Source organism: Squalius cephalus, assembly GCF_949319135.1.
Source record: "Squalius cephalus genome assembly, chromosome: 22".
NCBI lineage: Eukaryota > Metazoa > Chordata > Actinopteri > Cypriniformes > Leuciscidae > Squalius > Squalius cephalus.
Window position 1 is genome coordinate 3,287,450 of NC_137143.1, and position 14,069 is coordinate 3,301,518.

Below are 14,069 nucleotides of genomic sequence, written 5' to 3' on the forward strand. Positions count from 1 at the left end.
ACATATTAAGTGTCCTATAAAAGTATATACTGTGTATTTATATGTCTGCCAAAATGATAGATTAATTTATTGTGTTACCAATTGAAAATTTGTTGAACAAGAAATCTGTAGTTGCTTTGATTAATTTATTGGCTAAATGAGTGAACTAGTGAATGAACAAATTCAACATGACAGTGTTACTCAGGACAATTTTAAATCTGAATGCATTGCTTTGAAGTTTTCTCAGCAATTCCCTTTTTTTTGGCATGCTTATTAATGAAGTATTATTAATAATAATGAAGATTCATTTGATCACTTTGTGGCATTGATCTCCTCAAGCACAGTTGATTCCAGATACCCCAATATTCAACATGGAGATTCATTTTGAGCTTTTAAAAGTGGCTTGTTGTCTGGACATCACAGATCATATCATTCTTTCAAGTTTTCTTGTGAAAGCTACTTTTAATTGTTTGATTAGTTATTGTGTAAACTTTAAGACTGTGGGTCAGTTTGAGGGAAGGGCCAGTCGGCTTGATGGACACACATGTTGATGGTGTTTGGCGCTTCATAATGCAGCTTGTGAATAAACTTGTCGTGATAGTTTAGCTCACTGACTTCATCTTATAGAGGCAGACATCTGTTTATTCATGTCTAACGGGAGCAGACAGAGGGGATGAATTGGTTTAGACATGCTTTCAGAAGTTCCTCTATCTGTTTTAAACCTTTAACCTTTGGATTTATCTGTCTTACTTTTCATCAAACCTCTCTCTCTCTCTCTCTCTCTCTCTCTCTCTCTCTCTCTCTCTCTCTCTCTCTCTCTCTCTCTCTCTCTCTCTCTCTCTCTCTCTCTCTCTCTCTCTCTCTCTCTATCTCTCTCTCTCTAATCTGCTTAGCTTGGCCGACATATCAATCTGTCATCAGTGTCTCAGCTGGTTTGGTTTCTTGGTCATAAATTTGAATGTGGCAATGACACAATAAAGCTCAATACTTCACCTCCTCTTCACTTCCGTCTGCCTCACCTCTCTCTCCAGCGCCGAACCCGTGTGCTGCTAACGGTGGATTGGGTCCATGTTCTCACCTGTGCTTGATCAACTACAACCAGACGTTCTCCTGCGCCTGTCCTCACCTCATGAGACTGAGTGAAGACAACCACACCTGCTACGGTACGAACTAGAGCTCGATCCAGCGGCACAACAGACCTGTTATCATCTTCAGATTAATTTACATCCTGACAGAATCTGTGCTGAGTCTCGTCAGTTTCTCAACTAGATATTTTTATATAGCATGTTAGAATTGTCAATTTTTTAGGGTGAGCAAAAACACACCGTTTTGTGTCTGTTCCTTTAAATGCAAATGAGCTGCTGCTCCCGGCACAGAGGGCGGAGCTTTAACAGCTTGCTCTCACACAGACACGCACTGAAAATTTCAAAAACTTTTAGCCATTTATGTTCAAACCGTAGTCAGACAATGATGGAGAGACTCAAGAAGAAGTGACAACATGTAGAAGCAACAGGACATTTCTCAATGGTTAGTTGATGAAATTAGCTTATGTGTAGTTATCTTCTAGTCATTGATTAGCATATTCTGTCTTGATAATCTATAAATTGTGTTCAGGGGGCGGGGTTTATGTAAATTTTAGGGTTGGTGATGTCACTAACCCGGGAAGAAGCTTGTGTAGTCTCTACCAGCCGTTTGTTGTAGTCCTTAAAAAGCGATTTCTTTAAAAGCAAATATCTCCCTTTGCTTTGAACTTTGAGCGTTGTAACTTTGCAGATGTTGTTTATGCTCAAACAGCAACATTACACACTAACTAAAGTTAGAAAAGTCAAATCATAATCAACCACCCCTTTAATACATTTATTTATTTTTTTATAAATGCTAATATTTGTTTAAATAGTGAACTATCGACTTCTATGATTTATAAAATTAAGAAAGTCATCTGGGTTTGGAACAACATGACCGTGAGGTAATGATGACAGAATTTTCATTTTTGGTGAAAAAATTCCTTTTAAAGATGTTTTTTTCTGTTGTTACTTTGGCTGAACGATCGATATCTTGGCATCTCTCTCACACAGCCTAACCTACTGTTGATTATTGAAGATAATAGACTTGTCCCTTAGTTTGTAAAAACATGTATGTAATATTTTTACAGTAATGCTCTTACAGTCGAAGTCTATTGAGCATATACGTGTCAGAATACATTTCTCTTTAACTTTGAACTTTTCTTTAAATATGCAGTTTCAAGAGAGTCAGCTGTCCCATATAAACCTCAACCACACCCTGAGAATGTACTGTGTTAATATGAAGGAATTCTCTGTATTGATTTTTCACTGGGGTTTTTTTAGGGTTGAAGGAAATTTCTGTAAACTCAGCAGAAAAGGTACTGGTAAATGTGAATGGATCCTCGCATTTAAATTAAATTCCTCTGGGAATTTTTTTTTTCCAGTGATCTTTTGTCTGGTTCGATTTGTCTTCCTTTTTGTCTCCAGTCATGACAAGTCTCTCTGTCTCTCTTCCAGAGTCGCGTCAGTTCCTACTGTACGCTCGTCAGATTGAGATAAGAGGAGTGGACATCTATAATCCATACTATAACTACATCATATCCTTCACCGTCCCTGACATCGACAACGTCACGGTTGTGGATTACGACGCTCTGGAGAAGCGCATCTATTGGTCGGATGTTCGGACTCAGACCATCAAGAGGGCCTTCATCAACGGCACAGGAATAGAGACAGTGGTGTCTGCAGGTACAACACTCATCAGCTTGACTGGAATAAAAGCAGATGCACATGTACAGCAGAAAATAACTGTTAATAACTGCTTTTATTTGTAATATGTGATAATATGTGAATATGTGAATTCCTTTTGCTAGTGGATGAATTTTCTAGAGATTACTAGACTATATCAATTTCACAATTTTAAATGCCATAGCAGATACTTGATATAAGAATTATACAAATTTAATTATGACTTCATACAGAGTCATTGAATATGGAAATCAAATAAATTAAGGTTGTTACATAACACTTAACGTTCATTATAATCATTTTCACTGTCATCATTGACTTTCTTTCTTCTGTGGAACACTAAAAAATGTCCTTACAATGAAAGTCAATGTCGTTTTGGACCACAATGAATTTCGTGATATGGACAAAAATAGTAATATCTTTAGTGTTCTGCAGAGGAAAGAAAGTCAGACAGGTTTGGAACGATATGGAGGTGATTAAATGATGACAGAATTTTCATTTTCGGCTGAACTACCCCATTGAGAGAATCTATTCATTCTATTCTGAGTTCACACAAGGCTTCAGAATATCAGGATGTTGTTGCTGAAATCTTGTTATTGTGTGTATGAGAATCTTGGTCATTGTTTACAGTGCAGAAGTGCTGTCGTGTTTACAGTCGAGAGTTTTTTAGTGAGTGCTGTTTAAGTAAAATTAGCACAGCCCTCAAAACCAAATTACAGACATGTTGGGTTTTATGATGAAATAATGACTCACACTTTACCATCCGTCTTTCTGTTCGTCCAGATGTTTATCCCTGTGGAAATGCACTGAATGCGCATGTTTAGATTTCTGTGTCTTTCATCTGATTATATTGATTTAAACAATTAATATCTGGAAATGGTTATTTTGCGTGTGATCAGATATCCCCAACGCACATGGTCTGGCGGTGGACTGGGTTTCACGCAATCTCTTCTGGACCAGCTATGACGGCAATAAGAAACAGATCAACGTGGCCAGACTGGATGGCTCCTTCAAAAACGCTGTTATTCAAGGCCTGGACAAGCCCCATTGCCTCGTGCTGCATCCTATACTGGGGTGAGCGCACTCGTGCAACAAACACTTGAGACATTTACACACGCAACCCTGCCCTCCTACACGCTTTACTTCCTAAAGGCAGAGAAATAGATGCATAACAGGATCAACCACATGCACTCTTGTTTTCTCATGTTTTACTGGGCGACATCGTGACATAGAGTACAGGCTTTAGGATATTGTCCATTTGCACTGGGGGGTTTTTTCATGAAAAAGAAAAAAATATATATAATTTGCAGCACAAACATTAAGAGACAACATTCCAACTTTGTTATAAGAGTTTTTAAATGATTTAAATGATAACAGACATTGATCTGTGCATTCGACACTCATTTTGCATGCTTTCATTTTAATCTGAACAACCATAACAGTCGGCATGAAACAGAAGTTGAGCAAGCCTTTTCTCCCTATTGTGACGTATATCGGAGTGAAACGGATTCTGGAACAAGAACAGATGTGGGCGGGGCTTGATTTTGTCCATGGGGAATTGATTGGATGGTTGTGGTTTGCTATTGGTGGATCTCATGTGAGTGACAGGTTGCCCTGCACTTGTCATTTGAGAAGAGAAGAGATGCTGAAAGAGGGAGAGGAAGTTACTCTGATTCAAGATTATGAGATATAATAATGATGTGCATAGATAAATCATTTAGGGCTATCACTAATGATTATTTTGGTAATCGACTAATCGGTCGATTATTTTGACGATTAATCGAGTAATCGGAAAAATAAAGTATCAAAAGCAAGTAGTAATATGATTTTATTGAACAACACTGTTACAATACATAATATACATAATATAAACAATCATCTTATGCACATTATGCATTATAACAAAGGCCTGTAGAGGGCGTCAACAGCCTGGTGTTGTTACACTTTACAGCAGATCAAATCCTTGTTTAATATTGGCCAAACAACATTTAATTCAAATGTTTACTTAATCTTTAATATTTGGCCACTTTTTTATGACAGAAATGGGAAAGCCACTGTAATTTCTTGAACAAGAACATGTGGACATCAAAACATGCAAACTCGGAGCGAGGGTTGAGACTTTTATTTTGGAATCGCGATGAACAGTTTGCATATTTAGAAAGATATTGACGCATTCTTCTGTGTTGGTGTAGGTTTATAAATGATTTACCTTACAAATCTAATGAAATGGCTCATGTTGCATTTCCAGATTAACTTTATAAGCAAACCAAACTCACAGCATATGCAGAGATGGAGTTTAAGACACTCAATGAATGTTAATGATAACAGTTCATGTGGAGCAGCATTTACTGTGAACGGAGTTGCTCTGAGACACATGTAAATAAATAAAGCGCATATATATATTAAACCAGCAGGGCATATATTTCTTTAGTTAAAGTGCCCAAACTGCTTTTCGTCATCGTCCTTCATTACCGTCTTCCATGCTAATGGAAATGAAGCGCATAATGAAATAAAATAATTGAGTGAAACACTCACCCATAGTTTGAAAAAAAGACATCTGCATGTTCCACGTGCAAGTCTGTAATAATTCTTAATGGCACATTCCCAATAGCCATTTTATAATTTATGACCGTAATTAATTTAAATATTTATGTGGTAACCCCGAAATCTCTTGATTTCGCTTGAAAGTGAACGAGAACCATTCGCTCATTTAAAATGATTTGTTCACTGATTCATTCGCAGTAGAAACACATTCACACTCACTCAGCACATGCTGATTAAATAATTAGATCAAGATAAATCACACGCTGGCTTGACTTGATAATCCAGACAAAGATGATTGACGCAGATTAACATTTAATAAACACCCGGAACTATTCATAGAAACACCAGCTCGAAACTTTAAAAAGCAAAGAACAGAAGACAACTGAAGTTTTAAATACAGCGTAACAATGAGGGACAGGTGAGACTCTAATCAATTAAACAATGAATAACTATGACAACCAAGGAAACAGGAACTAAACAGAACAGAAAGAACTTCAAACTAAGAGTCCCAAAATACAAAGACCAAAACCGTGACACCAGTGAAGGCCATATTGAAATTTCAGTTTGATTCTGGTTAATTAAGTTTATTGTTTGACAAAGGATATAAACTGCTTAAACCCTGACATATGAAACAATAGTCAGAATTTTTTTAACCTTTAGACAAAATATTGCTCATATATTATGATATAGGACAACATGGAGCAAAAAACTGTTTTATTCAGAGGCCCAAACTGAGCAAAACCACACAATTTGGTGCAGATGTTGATATTTATATTGACAAAAAGTAAGATGAATTCTGATTGTAATGTAAATCAATGAGATCTTTACATAAACTGCATATAAATATCTCTGTCTCTATATCTGCCAATACTATGTCTTAGTAAGATATATTTAAATGCTTAGTTTTATTATCAAAGCTCTGTAGTTTTAAAACATATAATGCAATGCAATTCAATGATGATTGAAAGATGAACAAATAAACCGTTCTTCAAAAGCCTGATGTATCATATTTAATACTAACATTTGAACATATAAAAAAAGATATGTGACCCTGGATCATGTCACCAGTCACATGTCGCACGGGTATATTTGTGGCAACAGCCAACAATACATTGTATGGGCCAAAAATATCGATTTTTCTTTTATACCAAAAATCATTAGGATATTAAGTAAAGATCATGTTCCGTGAAGATATTTTGTAAATTTCCTACTGTAAATATATAAAACATTTATTTTGTGAGTGAATGCCGCACAATCGCGAACATAAATGCACAGATTTTCTCAATGTTTTGATTTTTTTGCACCCTCAGATTCCAGATTTACAAATAGTCATATCTCGGCCAAATATTGTCCTATCCTAACAAACCATTCATCAATGGAAAGTTTATTTATTCAGTTCTCAATTGATGTATAAATCTCAATTTCCAAAAACTGACCCATGTGACTGGTTTTGTGGTCCAGGGTCACATATATGGGTGTATATTCAGTCCAGTATATTCAGTATGAGTATATATATATATATTCAGTCAAGTTTTCATCTTGAAATATTACTAACAATATAACAGTTATCCTCATGTGTTTTCTTGAACTGTCCAGGAAGCTGTACTGGACCGATGGCGATAACATCAGCATGGCCAACACTGACGGCACAAACCATACCGTGATCTTCACCGATCAGAAGGCTCCAGTGGGTGAGTGACAGCTGAGAGAGGGGTTCAGCCTCAACGAGCTTACAACGTGATTGCACTGGGTTGTAGAAACACATTAGGACTTAAAACTAATTAGACAGATACATTACCTTCAGGGATAACATCTGAATCATCCACCGAACTGCAGTTTCCTATGCTAACAACAACACTTTGCCAGTGTGAGAGAATCAGGGAGTTCAGTCTGCTGTGTTTCTAGAACCATATTGTCTTACATTTTTTGATAATATACTTTTTTAGCCCTTATTTTAGTCTTTATTAAAGGGGGGGTGAAATGCTCATTTTCACTCAATCTCCTGTTAATCTTGAGTACCTATAGAGTAGTATTGCATCCTTCATATCTCCAAAAAGTCTTTAGTTTTATTATATGTATAAAAGAAAGATAGGCTGTACCGAGTCTTTCCGGAAAAAACCGAGCGTCTGGAGGCGGGCCGTGTGGGCGAAGCCAGAGCCATAGAGAGAATCCGTCGATCTGGGCTTTGTTTATAAAACATTCATCGTCAAAATGCAGGGAACAAACAGTCTACACAACTCGTTTTTGCCCCGGAAAAACAATCTGCATCCACTGTTCCTAACGCTGGGTTCTTTGGGAAGCTGAACATGGTAAGCTTTCCCTCACATCCAAAAACACACTTTGGAGACACTATGCAGCGCTGCCGATGATTTCCTGTTGAAGCGCGTTGATGTGCGCGGTCTCGCTCTCCTCTGGTCGACGTGTGCGCGGGCGAGCTTTTCCGGGAGAAATGCTCATATAAGGAGTTCCACTTTGGTCTACGTCATTAGATCCACGGTCGAAAAAAACCCAGCCGAAACTTGCACCAACCCGGAAGTAAGATTTTCGGCACAGAAATTCTCCGTTATTCGTCCAAAATATTTTTTAAAAACTTTGGCCATGTTAAGCATGAGAATCCATCTCTTTAACACTGTAAACAACTCTGAATACATGAAACACCATTGTACCCCCCCTTTAAATAAAACAGTGTAGAGATGACAGGAAGCAATGTTAGTAGAGAAGGAAACAGGAATTGGGGAAGGACCTCGAGAGGGCTATGGCTCCGACATGTACTTTTATACATTTCAGATTAGATTTTTTGTTTTGTTTTGTTAAATAAATAGTAATAATAATTTAAAATAAATTAACTAAATACATTTTATGTGCAAAATGTATAATAAACCATTAAATAATTGTAAAAAATGATGTATAACAAAATATTAAATACAATCAATTTTAAGTGAGAATTTTTACTGCATTAACTAACACTAGCAATGAGCAACATATTTTTTTCCAGCATTTATTAACATTGGTTAATCTTAGTTAATAAAACAATTTATATTAGTGTTCACAGTGCATTAACTAATGCCAACAGATACAACTTTTGATCTTAAAAATGTATTAGTAAATGCTGAGATTCACTTTGACTAAGATTAATAAATGCTGTAGAAGTATTGATCTTTGTTAGTTCATGTTAACTAATGTAGTTATTGATATATTTAATTTGATTTAATATAATATAATATATGTACAGTAAATATAAAATTATACATTTACATTTCCAAAAATAAAAACATTGACTGTAGCTCAAAAAGTAGCTAAATGTCGCTAGATGATGTAATATCAGCTACTGGGCTAACTAGGCAAGAAGAAGAAATGAGAACTGTTGAGCCCTGTGTTTATAGTCAAGGAAGTTAAAACACTTGTTTAGTGAGGTGATGGCTAAAAGGTGAATTGTAGTAAATAGAGGAACAGTTTCAGGAATAATGGAGGTTACATTGTGTGATTTATTTCAGCAAGTGGTTATATTGTACTCAACAATTTTGACTTGCTCGCAGTTTTAGACCATCAACATGTTTCTATGCATGGTTAGAAAATGAGACCCCATGTGTCTGATGATCTTCTTCATGATAACTCGTTCAGTATATAGCGGTAAAAACCCTCATTAGTTGCTCTGAGACGGTTGAGAAAGCGTTATAAAGTGTGTCTGCGTTCTGTTCTGCAGGTCTGGCCATAGACTTCGACTCGGAGCAGCTGTACTGGGTCAGCTCTGGGAACAGCACCATTAACCGCTGCAAGCTGGACGGATCAGGACTCGAGGTGTTAGACGCGGTCAAAGGCAAACTCAACAAAGCTTCAGCGCTGGCTATCATGGGTAAATATAGCACTGCACTGCAAGATCCTGCAATTCCTTGACTTTTACTGAATAATAATGCTGTGAGTGATGTTGTGTAGGTGATAAGCTGTGGTGGGCGGATCAGGGCACGGATCAGATCGGCACGTGTGATAAGAGTGATGGAGGAGACTGGAAGGTGTTGAGAAACAGCACATCTCCCATGATGCACATGAAGATCTACAATGAGACCGTGCAGACAGGTTCAACAATCATTTGCATGCAATTTTTAGTGACCCCCCAAAAATCTGTGCTGAGCTAATTTTTTCTTCATAAGGAAATTGATTTTTAACAATAACTTATAAATCTTTAAAGACGGCCCTACTGTGAGTTATCAGGCTGTTGGTTGATGGTATATGCATTCCCACATTATTTCAACTTATTTTTTTAAATAACCATATTTAACAACTGAATTTGTGGTGAAAAACTACATTACCCATGATGCTGTACAGAAAACTCCACCAATCGGAGAGTTGCGGCGAGCAGATTGTGCCAAAAGAGCTCTTTAGCTCCGCCCACTCCCATGAAGCACCAGCAAATGACGTAATTGAGTCGCTCTCGCTATGCTGGCAAAATACTATGTATTTAAGGGATAATCCACGGCTAGCTGTGCATTAAATGATTTTAATGACTGACATAGAGGCAAAGAACAGCCGACGTGAAGCGGAGTGTGCTCAAATGGTTTAATGCACTGCCAGCTGTGGATTCTCCTGCTCATACCGTGGTCATTTTCCTGCATTGACAAGTTAAAGTTGTTGATGATGTTTGCAGTGTGATATTTGACTGGAAGGATAAAAATGATGGTTATTTTCGTCAGTTAAAGGCTCTTTATGTCTAACATTCTGTCGCTTTAAATCAGATACAGATATGAAGTAATGCGTTGAGATCACATTTATTTTAATGAATGAACTATAGCATTTATTTGAATTAATTATCGAGAGAGAGAGAGAGAGAGAGAGAGAGATGCGTGTGTGAATTACCTGAGTCTGTCAACATTTCTTTCTTTACAAACAATGAGTCTGTGAGTTTAATTACTTCAAAAACAGCGATGTTACCACCTCGTTGCTGAGGAATATAATGTAGAAATTCAGTAGCAAAACTATTTTATTAATAAAAGTCCCGGGGGAGCATTAATAAGTATAAATATGTATATATACGTATACATATACTGTACATATATATATGTATTGTATATATATATATATATATATATATATATATGTAATGTATTGTTTCTATTAATTATATAATCAACAACTGTAAGAGAATAGTTTTATATTTCTCCATTGTTTTCACTTTGATAATGTCATTGGCAATGCTTCATGGGATTTTGTTTTTTTCCCTCATTAAAGTCATTAAGCTCGGAGTCCTGTACCTTTTGTCTTTTTGACAAATACTTTTTAGCTCCCAATCAAAGTCTGTAATGTTGTGATTCACCTCATTGCTGGTTGTTTTGATTCACGGCTTCAAATCCCTATGGGAAAAAATGAATGAAAAAAAAAAAATCAGGAACCAATGCCGCCGAAAAAGTGGGCAACACTAATGCACTCTATTGAAATTTCCAGGCCAGTTCATTGTGCCAGTATGTCATTTTTATGAATAAGGAACAATCTACAAGAGAGACTTACTAGCACAGAAAAAAGGAGTGATTGTGCTGAAAAGAATGAGCTTGCCTTCATTTAAATACTGAAACAGTATCAGTGCAGATAGCATCCGCTTAGACTGGATTGTGGGTATTATTTGAGTAGATGCAGGCTTTTGTACTGAAATTGTCCCCTTGGTGAATTGTGTTTTCTGGCCGTGTTTATCATCAGGTTCAAACTTGTGCAGTAACAACAATGGTGACTGCTCTCAGCTGTGTCTACCCACGTCTCCCTCCAGCCGATCCTGCATGTGCACCGCAGGATACAGCCTGAGGAGCGGACAGCAGTCCTGCGAGGGTACACACACACACACACACACACACACACACACACACACACACACACACACACATGTGCACCGCAGGATACAGCCTGAGGAGCGGACAGCAGTCCTGCGAGGGTACACACACACACACACACACACACACACACACACATGTGCACCGCAGGATACAGCCTGAGGAGTGGACAGCAGTCCTGCGAGGGTACACACACACACACACACACACACACACACATTCTTGTACATCTATCTTTATGAGGACATTCATTGACACAATGCAATCTCTAGCCGCTTACCCTAACATTACCCATCACAACTAAGTCCCTAACCCAACCCCTGACCCTAAACCTACCCTTGACCTCATTATAACCTTATCCCTAAAACCAAGTCTTGACCCTCAAACAGGCTTTAAAGGCTCTCAGAAAGTGAGGACCGGCCAAAATGTCCTCACTTTACTCTCTTTGTCCTCACTCCAATGGTCTAAAACTCAAACTGGTCTTACAAAGATAGTTGTACAAGTACACACACACACACACACACACACACAGGATGCAGCCTGAGGAGCGGACAACAGTCCTGCGGGTGTACGAGTCAAACACACACGTATACACACACACACACCTGACATTCAAACTGTCAATTATGTGTGACTTCCTTTTGGGGAAATGGCATGGAGGGACAATAGACCACAGTGTTTGCATTTACTTCAGAGAACAGCTGGAAACACCATCAGAAACACACAGAGGAGCAACAGACTGCTCAAACACTTCATTTGAATACTGTAGCTTTACTAGTTTTTCTGCAATTATCAATCAGTTTCTTCTTTATTATCTACAGACTCAACAAATGTTTTAAAAGTATTTGTAAGTATTTAAAAAAAAAAAAGCTCAGTCAATTTTAAAAATCCCTTTTATTATAGGAATATTCAAAGGTGTTTCTTTAACTATGGACGTTTTAAACTGCCTGCTTACAGTACATATACATAATTCAAAGGAGAATTCTGACAGAATTAATTTTAAATTAGAAACATTTTAACCACAATTTCCAAAGCTTTTTTTTCATAACATTTAGTGGCATTTTATGTACTATAGACAATTAATACATACAATAATACTTTGTCTTAATATATTAATACACTAAATATATTTATAATGTAACAAAAGTGTTTATTTCAAATAAATGCAATTATTTTAAACTTTCAATTCATCAAAGTGTCCTGAAAAAAAATTATTACGTTTTCCACAAAAATACTAAGATAATAAGATTGATAGTAATAAGAAATGTTTCTTGAGCATCAAATCAGCATATTATAATGATTTCTGAAGGATCATGTGAGTCTGAAGATGATGCTGAAAATTCAGCTTTTGATCACATAAATAAATTGCATATAATTTACTTATTTTTAATTGTAATAATATTTCATAGTATTTCTGTTTTTACTGTATTTTTTTTTTTTCAATCAAAAATACTGCATCTTTTTTTGATCAAATAAAAGCAGACTTTGTGAGCAGAAATTACTTTTTGAACACCTTTGAATATTAGGATTAGTCTTAGAGGGGAAAACAAGTGTAAAACAACATAATCTGTACAGGAAGGAATCTGAAAAGTAGCAAAAATAAAATAAAGGAAGGCATTCTAAATAATTAAAATCCCTTAATAACCACAAACCTGTGGACATGACACTGTCTGTAGCTGAAGAATCTGTGTGTTGATTTCAGGTGTGGGGTCATTCCTGCTGTACTCTGTTCATGAGGGCATTAGAGGAATCCCACTGGACCCTGCAGACAAGTCCGATGCCCTGGTACCGGTTTCAGGCACTTCACTCGCCGTCGGGATTGATTTTCATGCAGGTGAGTATCAACACTCCTGATTTATGTTTTGAGATACACACTCTACGGCCACATTATTAGGTACACCTTGCTAGTACTGGGTTGGACCCTTTTTGCCTTCATATCTGCTTCTTCGTGGCAGAGATTCAGCAAGGTGAAAGAGATTCTGATCCATATTGACATGATCGCATCACGCAGTTGCCACAGATTTATCGGCTGCACATCCATGATGCTCTATTGGGATGCACTATAATTCATATGCATGTTCTTTCTATTGTCATGTAGATAATGACACCATCTACTGGGTTGACATGGGTTTGAGCACCATTAGCAGAGCTAAGAGAGATCAAACGTGGAGAGAGGACGTCATTACTAACGGCATCGGGCGCGTGGAGGGCATCGCTGTCGACTGGATCGCCGGTGCGTTTTAAGCACTTTTGACACTTTCACATGCATTCAGAGCATTATTACAATACTGATCCATAAATCGACCTTGTTCCTGTCTCCTGTGTGCTGTAGGAAACATCTATTGGACGGACCAGGGCTTTGATGTGATTGAGGTGGCCAGATTAAACGGCTCGTTTCGATATGTGGTCATCTCCCAAGGACTGGACAAACCTCGGGCCATTACTGTGCATCCTGAGAAAGGGTGAGATGACCCTGCGTGACCCTGACTTCCTGTCTTTTATTGTGAGTTTCTGCTGCATGAATGAAGCATTGGTGGTTGTGTGTGTGCAGGTATCTGTTTTGGACGGAGTGGGGTCAGTATCCACGCATAGAAAGATCTCGTCTGGATGGAACAAATCGAGCCGTGCTGGTGAACGTCAGCATTAGCTGGCCCAACGGCATCTCCGTTGACTATCAGGTGCATATGACACATTCATGTCTTTATAACACAGTTGTTTTAAACTAAGAACTAGGGGGTGTAACGATTCACTCATTGCATCAATCGCAAATCCTGCCAGTGCATATGCATTGATCTTGAAACATACATTTTTGAATCATGAATAGTTTGATTTGGTCAATAATTGATTTAGGGCGCTTTCATTGTTTGAAAACCTCACTGCTGTTTTCTATAAGATAAAGTATTGCTGTTTTACAGATATCATTATGTATTTGGGTGCTAAACACCCTCAAAAGTAAAAGAAAAAGCAAGAGCATGTGCTCTGGTGA

General features: G+C 37.5%; 1 protein-coding gene across 5 annotated transcripts in view; it reads left to right on the forward strand.

Annotated features, from left to right (window-relative positions):
• The window catches only part of lrp1aa (low density lipoprotein receptor-related protein 1Aa), a 192,062-nt gene that overhangs the window by 94,660 nt on the left and 83,333 nt on the right, over window positions 1-14,069 (forward strand). For all 5 annotated transcript variants that reach the window (XM_079857280.1, XM_079857281.1, XM_079857282.1 and 2 more), the window contains exons 28-38: window positions 1,011-1,142; window positions 2,499-2,726; window positions 3,626-3,800; window positions 6,867-6,961; window positions 8,974-9,123; window positions 9,204-9,344; window positions 10,956-11,081; window positions 12,786-12,917; window positions 13,182-13,316; window positions 13,416-13,545; window positions 13,635-13,761. In XM_079857280.1, the coding sequence (XP_079713406.1) occupies window positions 1,011-1,142; window positions 2,499-2,726; window positions 3,626-3,800; window positions 6,867-6,961; window positions 8,974-9,123; window positions 9,204-9,344; window positions 10,956-11,081; window positions 12,786-12,917; window positions 13,182-13,316; window positions 13,416-13,545; window positions 13,635-13,761 (1,571 nt within the window). The remainder of the gene's footprint in view (window positions 1-1,010; window positions 1,143-2,498; window positions 2,727-3,625; window positions 3,801-6,866; window positions 6,962-8,973; window positions 9,124-9,203; window positions 9,345-10,955; window positions 11,082-12,785; window positions 12,918-13,181; window positions 13,317-13,415; window positions 13,546-13,634; window positions 13,762-14,069) is intronic.